Genomic DNA, 23,341 nt, shown 5'->3' on the forward strand with positions numbered 1-23,341 from the left:
TTCGTTGGAGAATCTCGATACAGCCTACTGCAGGAGCAAGTATCCTGCACGTAGTCTGTGTGTTTACCCTTTTGTTATTATGTTTTCTGACTGAGATAAGCCGTGTAAGATTTTCAATGCACTGTTCATGCAAATGGCAATAAAGGTACTTGAACTTGAATTAAGCTTCGTGGCAGGGATACTGAGGGAACTGAAACAGCTCAGAGTGAACTTGGCTTCTTTTGTGTTTTGTTCTGTTCCTCTACTCTTATTGTTCTTTGTTTCTGAAGCCCCATCAAATTCACTGAGATCCCTAACCCCACTCTGCCCCCTGGTGTCTTGCCTGTAAACAATTAATAACTTTCAGGTTTTATAGTGACTGACCTCCTTTATTAGCAGTTTGTATTTCTGTATCAGAACTTGACTGGTAACAGCTCACAGTGTTCATGAGTGCTAAATATATAGATGATATTAAAGAGGTCGCAATATTTTTTTCTATTCTAGGCCGTGAAATGTCCTGAGAATACTTTGAAAACCTTGTTCAAGGTGCTTACTAGCTTGGATAGAAATCTGGGACAAATTGATCAATTTGAAAAAAATCTCCATAATGTTTTGTGAAGACTGGACCTGGAATTAAATTTCTCGGATATAATAAATAAATTATAAAAAATATTTAAAGCAATACCAATAAAAAACCATTGCAATTGCTATAAAAACCTTCAGACACTGCTAGAGAGCCCTTTTCTGCTGTTAGGCATTGAAAAAAAAACCTCAGAGTTGCCTTCTGGTGTGAAAAAAGGAGCACTGATAAGAAACTGATTGATTACCCCTTCTGAGTCAATGATTGACAGCTAGAAGCTGAGCAGAATGCAGCCTGTGACTTCTAGAGGTAGTCTCACCCCCTAAGGGCTCTGAATGGCTGAACATGGGTCCTGGGGTTGGACTGGTTGCAGCAAGTGACCTCGCCGCTGGAGGGCACCCGCCACCCCCGGCGCAGCACCCTGTCCCTCACACCCAGGTCAAGGCAACCACCCACTTGCAGCAACCAGTCTAACCCCAGGATACAGTCCTCATGGACTGGGGCAAGGTAGAAGGGGTGTTTCACCCTCACAGCCCCAAAGTGCACGGTGAGCGCCCTGGGGGTCTGGCTGCCTCGGTGCCTGATGGTCGAACCGTTGTCGATGAGGGCCTGGCAGAGTCTGCCCCCGATGAGGCAGGAAAGAAATAAGCACCGGCTGTGGCCAACCCTTCCCACAGCAGGCGGGGTGAAGCGCTCCCTCTGGCTTTCCGGAGCCGGGGTAGCGTCGCTCAAGGGTGGTCTTCCCCCCTTTAGGCTGCCCTGGCAGACTAAGTAGGCCACGTCTGCGGCTGTTACCTTCATTGTTACCCTGATACCTCTTTATTTAGAACTCACTCTTCTCCCTGCCTGTCTGGCTTCTTTTAATCCTTCTGTGCCCGGATTGCAGCGGGTAGGATATTTTTCCAAGAAAAAAGAGAAATTAAAAAATGAGAAATTTCACCAGAGCCCCTTCTCGTGTCTAATTTTTAGTTTAGAACGATTCAAGCAGGATTTTGGATGAAAGGCAGCAATCAAGCCCGAATCATAATTGAACCCATTCAGAGCCTACATTACATTTTAGCATTTCATTCTGAGCAGAAGATCCTCACACCTGAAGAAGGCTTGCGTTTTCTCCTCTTTTAAGCATGTGTACAATGCTGTAATACAATTTAAAATAATTAAAAGTTTAAACAGTATCAACTAAACTCCATTAATATAAGTATCGAGTGGTATTAAATAAATACAGTTTTTTAGTATAGATTACACTTTTCTAAAATGTATTTAAAAATAAAAACGATTACTAATCTAATCTTTCCACGTTTGATCCCAAAATCCCAAGAAAAATAAATCTAAATGGGGAGAAAGCTATGCTGAAAGTTTATTAATATACTTAGAAGACAAAGATATTTTTTGTTGCATTTGTCTGATTGTGAATCAAAAAATACATTTAATTAACTGCTCTCGGTGACAGCTGACAATCCTCCATACACTCAAGTGAAAAATTAGTAATGCCAATGTAAACGTCGTATTTACAATTTGATAATAGAAATGTTAAGTTCTCCAAAGCTTTGTGAGGCAGCAAAAGGCAGCAAAAGATTCGAACACACACGGATACTATTACACAAGAATACATTTATAAATACATAGAATGTGCATATAAACATAACAGATCTTATGAGTGAGGGTTAGCAGAATACAAAAGGTATATTCAATCACGAAGAGTTACAAATGCCAAGAGTGACACACGTTCAGTAAATCATTCATTTAGACCGTTTCGTAAATGAACTTGGCTACAACTTCTACACTAGATACTCAAAACAAGTACATCACTCATAGGAATTAAATTGATATCAACTTGGGTTGAGGTAACAATTGAATTCTCGAGCTGTAATGCAGAATTCAGCTACAATGCAGAATGCAGCTGTAATGGATTCAGATCTCCCGCGGACAAAAAAGAACAGTGGCAGGCTGTTGCTGTGTCCAATCGGTGTTCCTTTGGTTACGCGCTGGCGACCTCCGTTCTCGACTCTTAGAACAAAGAAAAGTCCTGGCACTCAGACACACTGGCTGTTACATGATTGTCTGAGCTGAGTCTGAGAATGTCCAGGAGGAGCACGAGAATGTTCAGGAGGAGCTGGAGTCTGAAAAATGTCCAGGAAGCCCTATGCTGCTTGTTTTACATGGAGGAACTACGGCCATTCATTGGTTGAAAGTTTCATGGGCATCCAAGACCCACGTGGGGTTACTCTGCCCTACCTGTTCCTGATTGGCTGATCTAGGTGGAGGATGAGTAACCACGCTCTCTGACCCTGGGGTTGTAAACCAATTGGGATGAGGCTCTCACTTGGAATCTCGCAGACAGTAAGGCGCCAGAGATGACCATTTATTAGGGTGGCTGATGTGTCTCAGCTTTGGGAGTTGTTCCTTATGAGGACACTCTATCAGCTAGAAAAACACCTTAAACCAAGTGGAATGGCCTCTCTGTATCCAGCACCACTTGAGACGAGGGAGAGAGAGACTGGCAAGGGAACAGCAAACTTAATTCCTGTATTTTATTAAGCCTTGCCGCTACAATAGTATTAAAGACATTTTAGGGCTAAAATTAAAAACAATTAATTGTCAATTAAGAAATTATGTCCTTAAATTATTTTTAACAGTCGGATTTACAATCCTCTATTTACAGTAGAATGCATGCATTCACTTAATTACATATACTATACAGAAAGTGTTATAAAATACAATATTCACATCCATCTAATCAAACTAGTACTACCCTGTTTATAGCACAAGAGTAATTGTTGCCGACAACCTTGGTCTTGTCCCTTTCGGTTCTTTACAGCCATTCACACTTGTTTAAGGCAAAGCTGTGCTGCCTCAGGAACATTGTATTTCACCTGTGGACTGCCTTGAAAAGGTGGATTCCTCTGACTTAAAATTGTCATTTTCCTTGAGCTCACGGGAAAGCAATTCCAGGACTGTTTTTAGTATCATATTACCTGTACATTTTAATCAACATTGCCCAACCTGCATGTAAGCAAAACTGAAAAATACACTTAATTTGATAAACATTTTGAACACAAATTTTGAAGAAGATACAGAGGGCAAATGAGAGATGGAAAAAGACCTTCTCCCAAAGGACATAGCAGTTATTCTATCTGACACAGCGAGACAGTGGAGTCAGGACCCCAGACCCAGAATCCGGGGTACAAAGGTTCAGTGAAAGTGGTGAGAACAGTGTGGAGTAGAATTGGTGTGTCAGGGGAGATGCTGTAAAATGACAATGTGCCAGCTGGGCAGTCCAGATACACTCCTATTCTGGAGGAGGACAGAGTGACAGGTATGTCAGCCCGCCTCTCCTTGTGACAGACGGAGTAAAACTGGTCACTGCAGTTAAAAGACCAGGACTTGTTGTTGGATCCAAGGGGACCCTGACTCCATCCTTTCCTGCTGATTTCTTTATAGGCGACTCCAACAGATACCCATTTCCCACTCCACTCAGCCTCCCAGTAACATCGCCCAGTCAGCTCCTCTCTGCACAGAACCTGGGACCAATAGTCAGATCTCTCAGGGTTATCAGGACATGGCTGTTCCTGTCTCATAACTGTGACTTTCCGGTTTTCCTCTGACAGAGCAAGACGTCTGTGGGCTGTTTCTTGGTTCAATGTGAGATCACACGCATCTGAAAAAAAGAAAACAACTCCCCTATAAAAAAGTGGATCTCATAAAGTATTACAACTGAATGCAATAAATTTAATAAGAAAAAGATTAGTAAGGAACTGGTAAATTAAAAGTGAAGAGGTGAATAGAGAGAGGAAAAAGAAATTGCACAGATACAGTAAGATAGGAAATGTTAAATCAGAAAGATATGACAGAGGAGAGCCCTGTAATACACAGTTAACTGACTGGAATGAAGTTTGAGAGAGCAACATAAGACAGAGGGATGACAGATGTGGGTAGATTCAGGAAAAGTCCACTTTGTGTTCGTCCTCCTCTGTGCCCCCACTCCCCTTTTTTGTCTGCGTAAACAATTAAAAACTGACTCACATTTCAGCAGTCCTGGTTTGTCCCTGTCCTTTCCAATGTGGTCAACACTGTATGAAAACAGAACAGACACACAGATTCAGGCACACAGAGACATGCCTGCATACTGGCAGAAGACTGTGGGGTCAAAGATCCACAAGTTAGACAAGCCTTATTGAATGCATGATGAGAGTTTAAGTAGTAACACCTTACAGTGCTAATCACATTTGTGGAACATCCTGCCCAAATCCATCAAGATGTTTTGATTACGGATTTTTTTTAAGTATCACTTAAACCTGGCCAGGTTAGAACACAATGGGCAGGTCAAGATAATGTTAGTTATAAAGACAATTAAGGGTCAAACAAGGTCACTTGATAGCTGTTAGTGGACCTGTAGTAAGGCCTAAACAGTCACTAAGTGTGGTATAATAGACAGGCCCCACCTCACTGAGTGAACTAGTTGTGTACCTGTTTGTATATGTTATCTCCACACACTGTCACTCAGTTTTTACACTGCTTTGTTTTTTCATGCTTTCACACCAACTACTCTTCACAAAACAGACCTCCAGAATAACAAGACAGGTGAGAAGACCTGCTACAATCTGAAAGCACTTTTCCACCCAAACCCCTCTGACCCCTTACAGTAGGTCTCATGTGCTCACATAGCTCCCCTTCAGGGGGAAACTTCAGGTCTTCTCCACCTGCTGTCTTCCTGCATATCGTGCTTAAATAATAAACTGAAGTAAGCACCTTGTGAATGTCTGTGACCGACAGCCACCCAGGCCATGCCTCTTCTCCAAAGTCTCTCCAGTCCACGAGTAATCACACATGGATTTCTGCAGCCTACAGTCAGTCTGCTGTCCACCGTTGCCACATCACTGGCTACTGCAGCCAGCAGCCTCTGCTGCCTTTCTTTAAAGTCTCTCTTTGGTCCTCGCTGGCGAAGAACCCACGGCTGATGAATCTGCCTTTTCAGCACCACAACTTTAGACCCTCAGCTAACCAACCCTTCTGTGACTCTGGTTAGCACACACAAACATGTCCGTCACTGCTGTCACTTTCCCTCCTGCCCCTCCAGTCAGTGTACAGAAGCTGCTTGTATCTCTCTCGCGCTAGGTCAGCCTGTACTGCACACAGACACTTACCTGCAGCGGGTAGAAGAGATTTTTCCACTGACATATATTACTGCTGTTGTATAGCTCTTGTTGAAAAGTTCTAATAAAATTGATTATTGTTAGTTGCATTGTCACTAGAATAATAGCTACTAAATTTGGAATTCATCGACTATAGCCTTTGACCGTTTTGCAGAAGTTATGTTTTGCCAAGCTGTTTATGACCCACCTGGGGAAAAATATTAACTTCTGGAGGTAAGAAATTGTAGAGTTTGTAGTGTTGTGGTTGTTAATGAAATGATGCATCGTTTTATTGCAACTGTTACCACAGATTCCTGCAAACCACTTGGCAGTGGCCCAGCTCTCTTGGTACATAAAAGAATAACAATGATAATGTTTAACATTTAATAGAAAATAAAGATGTCTGTGTAACATCTCAGAGTACTCAACTCAATTACATCACTAAAATGGCAATGAACATATTTACTGCCAAAATAGTTTGTAAACAACTAAAGCTACTATGGGTTGTACATCAACAGTAAACAAAATTAAAAAGTGGTCAAGAGGCCATTACGGTTTTAAATACTATGAAAGGGCAGCAGGTTCAGATAAGATGGTGGCCTTGTCTGGACCACATTCATCATAAAGCTGTGGAGAATAAGCTAAGCTGTGTTCAGTCACCTGAACAGTTGCTGGGAGACAGCTGGTCAGTTGACAATTTGAAAAGCAGGAATCAGAGGCTTTCTGGGTCAGTTGATTGATCTGCTGTCTGGAGGCCAGAAGGCAGATACTTGATGTGTGCTGTCCGCCATAGGACTCACTGTGGGCTGTGGACCTAAAGAACTTGTGAGTTTTCTGGAACTGAGAAATTTGTGAGTGTTTATTAATCTTTTATATACACTATGTATGTCTTATATTTAAAAGGTTTTTGGTGAGTCTCAGAGACAGACAAGTTTTGGTGAGTGATTTGATTTTGTGGAGTATCAAAAACATACATTGTTGAAGTAGCATTCAGTATTTTATTTGATAAGCTGTTTAAAAACTGATATAGGACTTGTTCCTCCTGGAATGGTAGGTTACACATGCATCTTTGTGTTGTGTTTAGGTTTGATCATGGAATGTCTTTATTTGTAGGCTTTGTAGGTGATCTTCCACCTCAAGAATAAACAATTACTGTATATACGTAACACTATTATAACTTTCTATATAGCCAGCAGCTACAGAATACCACCCTGCAATTCACAATTGGTAACCCACTAAAGCTAAGCAGGGGTGAGCCTGGCTAGTTCCTGGATGGGAGACCTCATGGGAAAGCTAGGGTTGCTGCTGGAGGAGGTATTAGTAGTGGGTGCTCACCCTGTGGTCTGTGTGGGTCCTAATGCTTCAGTATAGTGACAGGGACACTTTAAATAAAAAGGATCATTAAAAATCCCAGGGCATTTCTCAAAAAGAGTAGTGTACCCTGGCGTTTACCATGACCCCCTAATAATCCCCATCTCTGAACTGGCTTCATCACTCAGCTGTGATAGCTGATGTGTGGTAAGCATACTGGCACACTGTGGTTGCTGTCACATCATCAAGGTGGGTACTGCACATTGGTGGTGGAAGCAAATCCCCATTACCTGTAAAGTGTGAGTGCAGTGTCCAGAAAGGTGCTATGTAAGTATAAGGAATTATTATTCTATGACACTTCCTCTTTTGTCACTGACAGACCTTCTACTCTTAGTCTCTATACTTACTTCAGTTTCTGCAGTTCACATTTTTTATCCTCCAGGACAGCAGAGAGTAGTTTCACTCCAGAGTCCCCTGGATGATTGTAGCTCAAGTCCAGCTCTCTCAGTCTTGAGGTGTTTGATTGTAGAGCTGCAGCCAGAGCTGCACAGCCAACCTCTGTGACCCAACATCCAGAAAGCCTGAAGAGAGAATAGCTCATCAATATCCCAACTCATGCATATATAGTTCCTTTCTTTTTTGTAGTCTGGCTCTACCTACATTGTTAATTCAGATGCTTACAATGTCTCACTGCTCTGCCTAGCATCTTAAATCCTACAAACTTTGGATTGACCAAACCTCTGAAATACCAATACCGCACACAACTGAAAGATAAACTTAATGGGAACTCATAATTAGCATCTTAGCTAATTATTTTATTTAAGCAGATGTGTCAATTAAGATCACATCATTTAAAAAAATAATATGGAGAGTATAGTCACATGTGTGCTTTGCACACACAACCAGGTGGATTGAACCCTAAAAACCAGTCCACATTTGTTTTTGCATGATGCCCATATAATTTTGTCAAAACCTCTTTAGATGTTAATATTTTGAAAAAGTCAGGAAAATGGGGCCTTTAATAGAAAATAAAGATGTCTGGTTACCCTTTTGCAGTACTCAACCCAATTACTGTAGTTCACAGCATTCACAAACTCACCCCAGTCTTTGTAGTTTACAATGCGGATCCTCCAGTGCAGCAGACAGCTCCTTTACTCCTGAATCCCTCAGATCATTGTTCCTCAGGTCCAGGTCTTTCAGCTGACACTGGGCTGTACGGAGAGCTGAGGCCAGTGCACTGCAGGTCCCCTCAGTGATAAGGCAATAACTTAGGCTACAGGGAAGAGCTCAGGGGTTTATTTGTAAATCTGAAAGGAGCGTGTATGAATAGTTGTAGGATTAATATATAGTAAAACTAGGAATTACACATGTAACTCATTTAAAGTATGCTTTGTTAATGTGGAGAATATGTGTAGAGTTAAAATTACGCCACATTGAAATAAAAGTTAATGTTACGATTTGTCCTTATTTACGCTGTTAAAATACTGACAAAATCTAAGCTAATTTTTCATCAAGCGCAACACATTGATTTTTCAGTATACAACATTCTAAAAAAGGTGTTACAAGTGCATTTTACGATTCTAACAAAAAATACCAAGATTAATATTTTACACTTCAAACACCTATGCTGTTTTCGTACAGACAACGTCTTTTCTATGTAAAACCATACACGGATAAACATTACATTTAGTCTGTCAAGTGTTTGTTATATAACTTATATAATATAGGTTTATTAATCAAGATTATCTACAATGTAGGGATAGAAAAAAATGTTCATTTAAAACAGTCAGGTGAGACAGCTCATGTTTCGCATGATTGGCATGACATTCTTTATTGGTGTTGTTTAACTTTGAACTATTAAAATGGAGAAGGAATTGTGTTGGTTTGATACACCTGTTTAAGTTTTCTCAGTAACCATTATAATAAAAATAATCTGAAATCTAGATTATTTAAATTCTGATTCATCTTAATGTATTCATATGTGTACATGTCATTCCTGTACCTGACCTACTTTTTTATTTTTATTCCAGCAGCTTCACTTCTATTTCCATGTATTTTCAGAAATGGAGTATTTGTCAACATTGCTGTTTGGTAGCCATGTTTTAGTTATTCCAGTTCTATTTTTCCAATTACATTATATTTGCATCCTAATGCAATTTACTTTATTTATTAAGTTTTGTTTCTAATACTCCTGGCATGTACTGTAGGTTACACATTTAAAGTAATTAGCTGCAAGTTCTTCAAGTTCTTATACAATTTATTTTATCTCTTTGCATCTGGTCCCTTACAGATTGTACTGTATGTGGATTCATCTCCTTTTTCCATTTTAATTACAGGAAATATATTGTGATAAATGTACTCTGCCTGTAGTATGCACTACATACTGTAGTATGCATTCCAATGATAGATAAGATTTTATTGTCTCCTGAGGATTTTTTTTTTATGGACACACAGCACTCCTGTACATTTAAATAGAATGCAAACAAAAAAAGAAAAGAAAAACATTGCACATTATTCTATTACAAAAAAATAAGAAAAACATTGCACATCACTCTATTGTACATGTACAATATAACACATAACAACATGTAACACATCATAAAAACATATTGAACTCAAGTGGGTTGTAAGAGTCAAAATTGTGTTTATCCTTGACATTTGTGTTGACAGCTTTAATGGATAGTGGTTTGTATCTGTTTGACTTACATTTGGGAACCCTAACACATTTGGCAGAAGGAAGAAGTTGATATTCAGAGTTGAGGATGTGGGAAGGATTTGATATAATTTTTCTTGCCTGTTTGATTATGGATTTTTCAAAGATTGTCTGCAGGGAGGGATGCTGTTTCACTTCCATGACCTTCAAAGCTGTCTGGATGAGGCGGGTAATTTGCTATTTTAAATGAACTGATAGCTTACCAAACCACACTGTAATACCATATCTGATATGCTGTTGATTACTCGAAAAGAGTAGCATTACTTCCTGTTGAACTCCAAACACTCTTAGTCTTCACAGTAAATATAAGCGCTGCTGAACTTTGGAGCACACTCATCATGAGTAGACCAGCACGGTTACGGTATGCATTAAGACAAGAACAGCTGTATTGTGGCACTAGTAGTGTGTTAGATGATAGTGAAACCACAGCTTCATTTAATCTGTATTACTAATTTTCTTTAAATCCACTTAACTTGTTGACTGCATATTAATGTATAATCATGTAACAAAAGGGAAGTTTTGGTATGTGAAAATAAAAAAATAACTGAAGTATTAAACCATCTTTGAACACAATTTACTATACGAATTTATTAATATAAACATATTTATATATCTGTTAGAGGTAGCAAAAAATAACAGTATTCCACGATAGAAGAGTATTCCATCTTCTTCACAAACATTTTATGCATTATATTCTTCAACTTGCTCTGGTTATGTTGGAACAGTTTTTACGTGATTGTTTTAATAACTTTGTTCTGTTGTTTTTGTTGCAATGGAAAATGAAACTCTTGTAGTATCATTGAAAATTAGTAGAAAATGAAAAAAGGCAGTGCTTGTGGTTTTTAATTTAGCTCATCCAAGCTGTATGACGTGTTGCAATGTTTATTAGCAGAATTCTTGCCTGTCATGTGGAATGTCTGAATTTGATTCCTGACCAATACATAGGTTTTACTTTTTACAAAGAGACTTTCTCAAATAAGTAAATATAGCGTACAAATTATTACATTGATATTTGTATTATTATAATTAAATATAATATAATTAAAGAAGCTGAATACTATAATAAAGAGGTTCTCTCAACTTTATTGAGGGTGGTGTAGTCAGATTAAATACAGTATATTTTACTTAAAGCTATAATAGGGAAGGAGGGGATAAGATAATAAAAAGGAAAATTATTTAATTTGATTTGCCCAACCAGTAGATCGCAGGAGTGCTAAACAGTCCAATGCAATAATGTTTGGCAAAAAATAAATGGGCTATTTGACTATTTACTTTTTTCAATAGCCTAATCATCCATTCAGATCTATGCTGTAATGTCATACATTTTACTGTCCTTGTGTTTGTTTAACCCTTGTTGACTGCATTGTAAAAGTTTCTGTTGCCTGGGTGCTGGCTGCCACTGAAAAAAAGGCTACAGGAGCTCCGTAAATAGTGTTGTGTGTGCTAACCAAGAATGTTCTCCTGGTTATTGCCGTTCGAACCCCACATTTGCTACACTGCATAGCGGAGTGAAACAGACTAGCCGTGACAAATTTGCTAACAGTTTTATATGTTTGATTGCCTATTTGATAGTTGTAGTGTTTGAGCGAAAATGATGAAGCAAAGAGACCGAAAGCTTGCCATTACCACAAGGAATGGGAGCATGATGATTTTTTTGTACTTTCTCATTCAAAGTGTGGGTGTTTAATCTGCAATGCTAGCATCTATGCCAAAAAGGGAAATATAGAACAACTATTCAAAACTACACACAAAACGGATGATGTAGTCTTTCCCATTAAAAGTGATTTACGGAAAGTGGAAAAGTTAAAATCTCAACTACCAGCACAGCAGTTGGTTTTCACAAGGGATAGCAGCAATTATCGCATCATTCTGAGTGAACCATGTCTTGGCTCACTCAGAATGGCACAAAAGGTCTCTCAGCAAAGGAAAGGTCATAAAAGAAGCTTTGCTGCCGATTTACTGTTTGGAGATTTCAAAAACTAAAATTTTTGGCGAGGTTCAGAGAGCTGTTGCCTGAAATCAAAGAGTTTCTCAAGTCGTTTAAACATGGTGAATATGACCAATTAGAGGATGACCAATGGCTTCTGGATTAAGCATTCCTCACAGACTAGACTAAACTGCTGAATGAGCTGAATATCAAGCTGCAGGGACAAAATAAAAATGTCATTGACATGATCAGCAGTGTCAACACGTAAAAAAAAATTACAAATGTTCTCGACGAAGCTTAGATATTCTTTTTTCTAAAATGGGGAACATTACTTGTTCACTGAAGCATGAGCCACTTGCTTTAATTTGCTGTCATTTTAGTGATGGGTATCACTATTGTACTGATGTGCCTACAGTATGTTTTTCCCATATCAGAGCTTCAAATTCATAGTGTTAGATAGTGCTGGACTGGCGAATGAAAAAGTAGATCTTACATTAAAAAAGGTTGGGCACCTGTGATTTAATTGATTGGTTGATGTTGTGGAATGTGTGTTCCGCCCACAAAAAAAAGAGAAAAGGGGGAAAATTAACTCTTGAATTTGACTGTTCTTTGACTCTCCTATGGATTCACCTTTGTGCTTTTCTCACTTTCTCTTGGCTTGACCCATGCTTGTCTGACTGTGTCTCAGGATTGTGTCAGTTTTCCTTTCACTTGCCTGCCCTGCCTGTTTTCAGCAGACCTTGCTCTCGGATTCATTCTACCATCTCCTGGCTGCTGCTTCTATCAGGTCAGTGCAGCAGATATCGCAGGTTAATCAAAAAAGCAGAAGTGTATGGGTGTGGGCATAGTCTCTGCACAGTGCAGCAGACAAAGACTCAAAGTCAGTATTGGGGCATTAGTGTAAACATTCAGTTCTTGCTGCCTGTGGGTAACATTCCATCATTTGGAGGCTACTCCCCTCTTTTAGTGATGGTCACGGAATTTTATCCTTCATATTTACTGTCAGTAGCTGATAGGATAGGATTAAACACTAGTTTTGTAAGTGATTTCGGTTAATACTGAAGTAGAGAGATTTGGATTCTGTGGAGGAATCTTTGTGGATAATGCCTAGTATTGTACAGATGTATATATTTATACAGATCCAGCCATTCAGAATGCACAGAGGATAATGCAGAACATTGCAGCACGAGTGCTGTGGGGTGTTGCACATTTTTAAAAATATTCAGTCGTCACACTGCACTACGTTGTACCACCAGGTGGAGCAATGAAAGCTTAACCTGGTGTGTAGAAGCATTTGGGCAGTCACCAGAAAGGCAGGCAGAATGAATAAATTGAATGAATCCCAGCCAATGCTGGGGATAATCTTTTTCCAGTTATACAATTTAAGTTGTATAGTGTTTAGACTTCTTAATTTTAAACTGTGTATTACAGCACAGTGTTAAATATTAAATTAATTAAAAAAGAAAGTAGGGCTATTTTACAAAAAACAAGTTACTCAGTTGGATATTTAAAAAATAGCTTGTTGTGAACGCGGTGGCCTTCTTTCAGGTTTGCATCTGCTTCGAAATAATCTATATTTTGCAAAGGAACAAGTAAAGATTTATACAATGCTGAAAAGAAAAGAAAAGAAAAGAAACACTATGTTTCGGCTGTGGATCCTTCTTCGGATGTGAAGAAGAAGAACCCGAAGACCAAAAACGTGTTTCTTTTCTTCTCTTTTCATGGTATAAACCTTTACTTGTTCCTTTGCAGCCTACGCATGCTGATACAGCTACCTACTTAATCTATTTTTTGTTTGAATGCAGATTTCAGCAACAAGTAATCAGGAAACAATTTAACTTTACATTTCAATTATTAAAATATGCTTCACACATCCTGCACTGTAGTGCTTTAAAGCCATACAGTATGTTCTTATATGGAATATATACCTAATGTACCTACAGAAGATGGTAGAGGTAGCTAAATATAAAAAACAAAGTACAAAACAGTAATTCACCTTCTTCACAAACATTTTATGCATCATAGTCTTTAACTCTGTAACTTATGGTGGTTATTTTGGAAGTTTTGACATTCTTGTTCTAACAACTGTACATAAAGTTTATATGCTTCATAAAAAGCTATAAAGTTTTATTAGTTTCTAAGAATACATAATAAGAACACTTTCCATTATTGTTATAAAAAAGTTGTCATACTAATTTAATACCACTTGATAGGGAATATTAATTTTAAGTTTAATTATTTAACATTAACATTAACATTGTCTTTGGCCAGTGAATTACATAACTACCGCATAGTGTTATTTTTGAGGCATTTGGAAGATATACTACGTTTTCTGAGTGGCCGCATCTGTATATGTATGTTTCGATTACATTATAGAAAACAAGGGCACAGATGTATGAGACAGGAGTTATAAGAACAGCTACATTCTTTATGACTGATGTCTTACTCTCCCGAACTCTCTACTTACTTCAGTTTCTCTAGTTTACAGCTTGGAGTCTCCAGCAATGCAAACAGCTTTTTCACTCCTGTGTCCCTTGGGCAATTGTGACTCAGGTCCAGTTCTGTCAGGCTTGAGGGTCTCGACTGGAGAGCTGAGGCAAGAGCTTCACAGCCACACTCTGTTATCTGACAGCCGGACAGTCTACAGAAATAAGAAGAAGGGGGTTCATCGCTATTCCATCTTTGAATACACAGAAAGACAACATTCTGATCGGACTCTGGTGTTTCATTTTTGTAATTCACCCAGGGTGTAAAAGAGTATTACAAATACAGAAATTAATCGAACTTTCTTATCTTGGATTATATTATGAATTTATAAGATGTTTTAACAGTCCATCTTCATTCGAAGTCTGCTACTATAAATCTAATATTTTATTTTAGTTTGAAGCTGTTAACTTTATTCACAGAATAAAAAAGACTACAAATTTGTTTGAAAAAAGCATGTCTATTTTCACTATAAAGACCTGCTTTTATATCTTAATTGCTACTTTGTGACTAAAGTTTACATGATGTTAACAGGTTGCATTAACATAATTGGAACACAACAGCACTGGATAAGCGGAGATCATTCTGAGAAGTTATGCCAACTGCCTGATGTTCTGATCATATGAAAAAAGTATCAGATAAACAAATAGAATTAGTACACAATCACTTTGAGGAAACTGATGCTGAAATCCATTAAATGATTTAGCAATGAGATTAATTGAAGTTCACATAGCTCTATGGTAGCATGTCTTTCAAGGTCACCTCTTCACCTAAACTCCTGCAGTTCTCACCTCAGTGTCTCCATTTTACAGGCTGGATTCCTAAGCACAGCACAAAGTAACTTCACTTCTTTGCCTGCTGAGTAATTGGATCTCAGGTCCAGCACTCTCAGATGTGAGGGGTTTGACTGAATAGCTGAGGTCAGAGCTTTACAGCATTCGCCAGTGAGATTACAGTGGTCCAGCCTGTATAGAGAAATAAAAAATTATAAAATAATGATCAATATTTTAGTATGAAGTGTTAATATATTAATATAAAGTAATAATATGAATTTATTTGCACTTTAAATGTATTTGTTATTTAATTCAGGGCAATTCTCAATACAGTATTCTAATGGTCTCAGACTCTGTGAAGAAAAGGTAACAAACAGTTACAAGATAACTGCTATGTCAAAGAGCTATGAATCAGATATGATGTCTAGGAGATTGACAGCTTCAATGAGTTTTTGAGGTTCGAAGGTTCAGGGAGGAGAACAGTATAGATGAGGCAAATTGCCAAGAAACTGCAAAAAGTGTTTTCAGTCTTAAGTATGGCTCCTTATACATATATACTATAATATAATATATGTGTTATAAGAGAAATGTTATTACATGAAGCAATAAAAACCTCACATGTTCCTCACTTCAAGGCCTAAAATCCTGCTTTCAAAGGAAAACCTGTTGCTTTTTTGGAATGGAAGAAAGGTGAAATGGAGGGTAAGGACAATTTAATGTCAAAAGCACATACAGCAATTCCATAACCTTGGTACAATTTAGCTCCTGTGAGTCATTTTCTTAGAAATGAAGGTAAGATGGTCCCCTGATTTAGGATTCAGATACAATAGAGGACATCATAAATTTGTCCCATCTGATACCTCCATTTTTAATGTTCTTTACCTACAAATACAATCAATTGAAACTATCATCAATTTGTTTGTTTCCATTTTGGTCAATATGCTCTCAAAACTGCCTTGTTTCTAAACAGTGAGCTGTAACAAGAAATTGTGTTATTGAAAGCTTTCCCCTTCTCTCTGTTACCTTACAACCTAACAGTTTCAACATGAGATTTCTAACCTGAACTGTAAACTTTATTACATGAGTTCTCCCCCTTGAGACTCGTAAAATAACCAGCAGCCTCGCTGCATGATTTCCTGAACTTACTACAAAGCTCAATAAATCAGACTGTGTGAACTTAGAGTCTTACCACAACACTGTTTATTTGCAATCTCACTGCAAGATTGCATTTATTATATTACACAGGTCTAGACCAAGACAGACAGGAACCTCACTGCGAGACTCTTAGTGCCCCATTCCCCTCTGGGGCTGTTGCTGAACCCCTTTTGGGTACTGGTCTTTCAGTGTCTCAGGAGTCTCCCCGTGAGATTAGTGTATGTTTCTCACTTACCCTGACAGTGTGGGTCTAACCCAAAAATAAGACTGTACTCATTGTACTCTTAAACTGGTAAATCTGCTACCAATAGGTGTTGCTAATTCCCTAATAGCCCCCTGCATATTAATATTATGCATTTTCTCCAAGTATCTGGAGTGTCCTGAGGCCACCCCGTTGCATATTAACCTACTTCTGACACTTCAACTCTGGCTGCTCTATAACACATCCCTAAAGAAATCTGTATAGTTCAAGATTATATTGTAGTTTATGGCTTTTACAATATGACATGGAATGTTGAAAAAGCTCCTCTATTTTACACTTAAACATGTCAACTACATAAGATATTTATCTTTATGCAATAATTCTCTCTTTTTTCAAAGTCAATGAGAGGTACTGTATGTACTGTAGCTTTTAATGTTTGAAGAAGTGCCATCAGGGTATTTTCATAATTACTTGCATTCTCTGAAAATACTTCTTCTAAGATGAAGTTTATGAGTCTGAATTTGAATGCTCTCAGTGAAGGTGACTCTCTTATACTCATGGGGATAGAATTCCAGGGCTCTGTGGTGCAGCAGGAGAAGGCCCTGTCATCTATACAGTGTGAGCGAACTGGAGGGGCAGTCAGGATACCATAATCAGATTAACAAAGATTACAAAGTGGGGGAGTAGGAAGATAATAAATCAGAAAAATACTGAGATGATAGGAAGTCTGAATCAAGTATCTTCAACTGACATATAGGGTTACTACATTGGCTTTAAATAGCTGATTGGAGGTGCTCAGAGGCATGACTTCAGTTTTGTCACAGTTTAAAAGAAGACATTTCAAAAGGTGGATGATTATAATCGTACTTTAAGAAAATGAATTTATTGCCGAAAAATGACATTCTTGTTGCATCACTTACAGAGCTTGTCTACAATACTTGATGAGTGGCAGTAGCCTCAAACAGCCGTCCATGGATGTTGTGTATGTCTTCATGTCAAACACATCCAACGGCTCTTCTGCCATCATCAACACAAACGCCAGTGCTGACAGCTGTTCAGGTGAGAGGCATCTTCCTGAAAGACTTCCTGATCTAAGAAACTGTTTGACTTCCTCCATTAGGGAAGTGTCTTTCAGTTCATTTAAACAGTGAAAGAGATTAATGCTTCTCTCTGGAGAGGGGCCCTTCCTAATCAATTCTTTAATATAGTTGATTGTTTTCTTTTGGCTCTGTTGGATGCCTTTTGATTGTGTGAAGAGGAAGCTTAAGAGCTTCTGATTGCAATCTTGTGAAAGGCCAACAAGGAAGCGCACGAAAAGGTCGAGGTGCCCATTTTTGCTCTTTACAGCTTTGTCCAATGCAATTCTGTGCAGCTCAAACACATGCATTTCTTCACCTTTCCTTTTTTGGATTTCTCTTCTGCTTTGAGATAGAAGATTGATTTTATTATTTGAGTACTGCAGATACACATATAGAGCAGCAAAGTACTCCTGCATACTCAAATGTATAAAGGAATAAAATTTCTCTTTAAACGGTCCTGAATCCTCTTTAAATATTTCAGTACATAAACCAGAGTACAAAGAAGCTTGGGTGACATCAAGGCCACAATCTCTCAAGTCTTCTTTACAAAATACAAAACTGTTTTTTTCCAGGTGTTGAAAAGCCAGGTGCCCCAGCTTAATAATGAAATCTTTATCTGACTCTAATAGTGTTGGTATACATCCCTCACTTCTCTTGAGGTATTTCTGTCCCTTGATAGTCTGGATTATCAGGAATTGTGTGTACATTTCCATCACAATTTTTGGGACCTCACAGCCTTGTTTTCCAATTATTTGCTCCAGGACAGTTGCTGAAACCCAGCAGAAGAGTGGGATGTGACACATGATGTAGAGACTCCTTGATGACTTGATATGTGTGATAATAGAGCCTGCCAGGCTCTCATCATTTAATCTCTTCCTAATATAATCCTCTTTCTGCTGATCGTTAAAACCTCGTACCTCGGTCACTCGATCAACACACTCGGCAGGGATCAGTCCAGCTGCTGCTGGCCGGGATGTTATCCAGACATGAGCAGAAGAACATAGATCTCCTCTGATGAGGTTTGTCAGCAGCACATCCAGTGATATTGTCTGTGTTACGTCACGCCAGATCTAATTGTTCTGAAAATCTAAGGGAAGCTGACTTTCTTCTAGACCATCAAAGATGAGTAAAACATTTTTATCACCTAAGTCAATATTACCAATTTCTTTCATTTCAGGATAGAAGTGCTGGAAAAGTTCAATGAGACTATATTCATCATCATTTATCAAATTTAGCTCTCGAAAGGGAAGAAAAAAAACGAAGTGAACATCTTGGTTTTCCTTTCCTTTTGCCCAGTCCAGAATAAACTTCTGCACACTGACCGTTTTTCCAATGCCAGCAATCCCCTTTGTCAGTACAGTTCGGATGGCTTTTTTTGGGCCACTTAAGAGTTTAAAAATGTCGTTGCACTTGATTGATGTTTCTTGAGAGGCATTTTTCTTGGATAATGCTGCAATCTGCCACACTTCATGTTGAACATTGACACTTCCACTAGTTCCCTCGGTAATATAAAGTTCTGTGTAAATGTCATTGAAGACGGTTTTCTTCCCTGGTTCAGCAACTCCTTCAAATATGCATTCAAACCTCCTCTTCAGATTGGACTTCAATTTGTCTTGGACTCTTGTCAGGGCTTCATCTATAAAACAGTGACAGGGATAAAGAACCATCAAATCCAGACCATGATAGAGTACAGAATAAAATGTATATTGGAGCAGCAGGACTGATGGTGTTTTCACACTTACAGTATATCTGTCGGGCAATTTGCTTCCCAATAATTTAATAAATCTCTCATGGCAGACAGTTTACTAGGTTATGTAAATGGCTTTGGAGCCCCAGACTGGGAAATCAGCACTAGCAGCTGTAGTACTCCAGCACTGGGCTCATGAAAATGAATAGAAATTCAATGTTAGTATTGAGTATGAGAAAAATTGCTCCATACAAGGAGTGGTGTGTATATGGAACAAGTTTCCAAGTCACTTGATACCCAAGATGTTTAAAACAAAATAATTGAATGAAATTTTAATTTCACTCAGCATCTAAAACCACAAAATATGCAAGATGGACCAAATGCCCTCTTCATGACTGCATTTAGAGTACAACAGGGTACAATCTCACTCAGATACTGTAGGTACAGTATCAATGTGGCATTGAGGATCATTAACTGCAGAACTTCTAAATGTTATCCTCAGTAAAACACAGTGAATGTTCAGGAATCATAAGGCACAGTCCAGGCTACTGATTCACTAAAGAAATCCCCAGCATGATCTTCGGTAGAGGATAGAGCAACAGGATGTGTTACAGTACCTACTTCAGAAATTCAATCCTATACACTTACTGGATTGAGTGGTATGATTATATCACTAATCAGATGAACAGACATATGGAAAACAATTGTGGTCTTACCTACAAAATCAAAGGTTCATTATCAATTTGAACTACATGTTTTGAAGTAATACAATTTATCAACATCATCATTTTCCAGCTGCTTACTCCTGGTGAGGATCACGGTGATAAGTGGCTGAGCAGGGTGGACCAGACTTCTCTTTTGCCAATAACAGCCTCCTCTCAATCCACTGAGCTCCTCATGGAGAGTAAGCCCACCAACCATAAGGACAAACTTCATTTCTGCCGCTTGTACCTCCATTCTTTCAGTCACTACCCAAAGTCACTACCGACCTTGTGACCACAGGTGAGGACAGGGAAGATTGACCAGAGACCTGAAAGCTTGATCTGAAATCTCAGCTCCTGCTTCATCACCATGGTTCAGTATTTTATCTGCATTACTGCAGCTGCTGCACCAATCTGTGGGTCAATCACTAGTGAACAAGATCCCGAGGTACTTAAACTCTTCCAGTTGGGCCGCAAGGACAGAGCAAGCCACTCTTTTCTGAGAGAGAACCATGACCTCAAATTTGGAGGTGCTGACCCTAATCCTGACCACCTCACACTCAGCTGTGAACCTCTCCAGATCACAATCAGATGAGGCAAAGAGGACAACATCATCCACAAACAATAGAGACACTACCCTCAGGTTCCCAAAACAGATACTTTCCAAACCTCAGTTGCTCCTTGATATTCTGTCCATAAAGATGACAAACAGGAGAGCAGACAAGATGCAACCCTGGTGTGTCTAACACACACTTTAACATGCCTGTGTTAACACCTACAATGCAGACACAACTCTCACTCTGTAAATACAGGGACCAGATGACACACAGATGCAACTCCAGCATCACTTACTCTCACAGCACCTCCAACAAGATACCCCAGGGTAGAGTCATAAGCTGTCTCCAAGTTGCATCTGTGTGTCACAAATCATGTACACAGGGGTGGCAAACTTCCATACCCCCGCAAATACAGATGCAGCCATTCAAAGTTCGCGGTACAAACCCGTACCGCACGCAACTACTCACAAGCCACTGCACCGTACTGCGGTACGTGATTGGCTGGTCAAAATGACCGACAGGGGCACTCGTGGTGCATTGGTCGGTAGTGAAAAGATTTAATCATTTAATCTCTTTACTGTTCACATTTTAATCCACTTAGTATTGAATATTTATATGGAATTTTACAGCTAAAGGGAAATTTTAGTAGCTGAGTATAAAAAGAATAGGAGCATAATGCATCTGTCATAAACGACATTAATTTAGGAACATAAACATATTATGTAAACTGTATATGGCTGGGTGCTGTACCAGCCGTACAGAAAATTAAAGTGCCCTTTTCCATTCAACAGGTGTCTGAGTCGCTGTGTCCTATCTTCTGTCAGTTGCTGTTGCGAATGTCTGTAGATTGTATCTTATTTTTAGTTTTTTTTTTGTTTCACAATAATTTTATAAGGGAGAGTGTCATAGAGAAGACTCCCTTGCCCCCATCTTGATTAAAATACTTGTATTTTTTCACAATCTGGCAATGCCAGACAGAATTCACATTCACTGCAGCCAAATGGCCTTGCAGATCAGAAAATCAAGGAACAAAACAATTATCGCGCCCGGCTTTTTGTTTTAACGATTGCTAATGCGTCAAACACATTTCCTGGCATATTGTGTTTTAAAGAAGATGGGAGTTTTTTTTAAATACATTTTAGAAAAGTGTAATCTATACTAAAAAGCTGTATTTATTCAATACCACTTGATAGTTACATTAATAGAGATAAGAATTCAAGTTGATACTGTTTAGACTTTTAATTATTTTAAACTGTATTACAGTATCGAGGGAGAGACAGAGATTTCCATTTAAATCGCAACGCTTGTTAAATTAAATGTCTTTATAGATTCACAATCTGACAATGCAACGTAAATCACTACCTTTGTCTTCTGCATAATAATGTTCAGCTCTCTGTCCAGCAAATTAATAACAATAATAAACTTTATTTTATATAGCGCCTTTAAAGGTGGCTTCTTAAAGCGCTTTACAGGATAAAAACAACAATAACAACAACAATATTGTATTTAATTGCATTTTCACAGATCATCTTTAAATCAATTGTTGATTTAAAGTTTGACAGTAAATGTTTATATAGTAACGCATATATTGTAATACCCTCCATTGCTTGTGAGAGCCAGCTTACCAGCACGGTGACATCACCAACCTTCCCTGGTTCTAGCAGGGACTGCAGCAGCCAGGCTGAGGGGAGATTCCCCTTTGGCTCAAGAGGCTGGGTCCCAGTTGAGTGATGTAGGAGGCTTGGGTTTGAGTCCCTGATGGTGGGGGGCTGACCTGATATGGCAGTGGTGAGGGTGCCCCTGTGAACCCTGTAGTGTTACAATATCATTATATCTAATTTTTTATTTCTTTATAAAAATTTAAAAAATCATTTGCCCAGCCTAAGAGGGGGGGTCTACTCTCATTGACAGCTGACACTCCTCCATACACACAAGTGAAAAATTAATAACACCAATGTAATCGTCGTATTTACAATTTGTTGATAATAAAAATGTTAAGTTCTCTAAAGCTTTCTCAGTCAAGTATGATAGTTTACCCAGGGAGCTGTGTAAGCATGCGTAGGCAGCAAAAGATCAGCTAAACTGGGAAGATACGACACCGAAGATATTATTAATAACCTTTTAAATCTGAAGGGAGATCTAAAGGGATCCACACGATACAGGTTCCTGCTACTGGAGCGATTCAGAGGGAAAGACGGTGACTATTTGTTGTTATTAAAAAATGACTTAGATTCGAACATGTTGTGATATTTAGAAATATACAGAAGTCAATTAATTGTCCATAATATTGCTATTTTATTTTTTCAAAGAAATGTTTGTTAAGAGAAAATTTATAGTACTACCTGGATTTGAACAGCTGAACTCTTGCTTATAAGTCAGGCACTTAACCATTATGCCACTAGCACACTCATATGAGAAGTGGTGAAACAGCCTTACACATAACAATAGATATGTGTATATACTACTGTTTGTGTTGCAGTACATGAATATAATTATATCGTTATTAATTTCTTTAGATATGCGATTCCATATTATATTCCTTATTAATCAAATTCTAAAAGTATGGTTGTTTACTCCGGTATCGAGCGTATTCATAGAAAAGCTTAAAATTATCACTTTTCTCACAGAGTACTGTATACTGTATAAACATCCAGTTCAGTAACATGGTCAGAGGGAGCAAGGAGCACGTAAAAACGTTTCCAAAATAACCACATGTAAGACTTTGATGCTTAAAATGTTTAGGGAGAAATGGAATACTGGTGTGTATTTTTTCTTTAAAGTACCGGGGGCAGCCATATACAGTACAGTTTACATACAGTAATATGATTATATTTCTAAATTAATATCTTTTATGAGCATGTGAAAGGCACGGTGAATCGGAGATTCTCAAGAATTACTTTGCATGATTGGAAACAAATGCGTGATTGGATCAACGAAATGCTGTGGTGTTACTTTTTGTTAATGAAAAAATAAAGTATTTTCGTTTACAAAGACGGTCAATGAAAATAGAAAGTCTTTTCGTTTACAAAGATGGTTACAAAGAATGTGGACCAAGGTTATA

At 38.5% G+C, this 23,341-nt stretch overlaps 2 protein-coding genes across 2 annotated transcripts; both read right to left on the bottom strand.

The window, feature by feature from the left end:
* Positions 1-2,153: 2,153 nt before the first annotated feature.
* On the bottom strand, positions 2,154-8,996 carry LOC148646929 (stonustoxin subunit beta-like). The gene is made up of 5 exons (XM_088609473.1): positions 8,990-8,996; positions 8,102-8,288; positions 7,410-7,583; positions 4,583-4,629; positions 2,154-4,217 (listed from the first exon to the last, which is right to left on the bottom strand). The coding sequence occupies exons 1-5, from the start codon at positions 8,994-8,996 to the stop codon at positions 3,685-3,687; spliced, it is 948 nt and encodes a 315-aa protein (XP_088465599.1). The 3' UTR covers positions 2,154-3,684.
* A 5,109-nt stretch (positions 8,997-14,105) lies between these two features.
* LOC148646930 (NACHT, LRR and PYD domains-containing protein 3-like) lies at positions 14,106-18,375 on the bottom strand. Its single transcript, XM_088608955.1, has 3 exons — positions 17,177-18,375; positions 14,918-15,091; positions 14,106-14,283 (listed from the first exon to the last, which is right to left on the bottom strand). Exons 1-3 carry the CDS (start codon positions 18,136-18,138, stop codon positions 14,106-14,108), a joined length of 1,314 nt encoding a protein of 437 aa, XP_088465081.1. The 5' UTR covers positions 18,139-18,375.
* Positions 18,376-23,341: the final 4,966 nt, after the last annotated feature.

Source organism: Lepisosteus platostomus, chromosome 16 (genome assembly GCF_059453375.1).
Source record: "Lepisosteus platostomus isolate fLepPlt1 chromosome 16, fLepPlt1.hap1, whole genome shotgun sequence".
Lineage (NCBI taxonomy): Eukaryota > Metazoa > Chordata > Actinopteri > Semionotiformes > Lepisosteidae > Lepisosteus > Lepisosteus platostomus.

Coding starts and splice junctions, on each gene's coding strand:
- LOC148646929 (XM_088609473.1), bottom strand. Junction 4,630..7,409: donor TGTGAACTGCAGAAACTGAA/GTAAGTATAGAG, acceptor GTTTTCATACAG/TGTTGACCACATTGGAAAGG. Junction 4,218..4,582: donor CAAACCAGGACTGCTGAAAT/GTGAGTCAGTTT, acceptor TCTTTTTTTCAG/ATGCGTGTGATCTCACATTG.
- LOC148646930 (XM_088608955.1), bottom strand. CDS start 18,138: ATGTGTCACATCCCACTCTTCTGCTGGGTTTCAGCAACTGTCCTGGAG. Junction 15,092..17,176: donor AAGTATTGTAGACAAGCTCT/GTAAGTGATGCA, acceptor TTCTCTATACAG/GCTGGACCACTGTAATCTCA. Junction 14,284..14,917: donor TGTAAAATGGAGACACTGAG/GTGAGAACTGCA, acceptor TTATTTCTGTAG/ACTGTCCGGCTGTCAGATAA.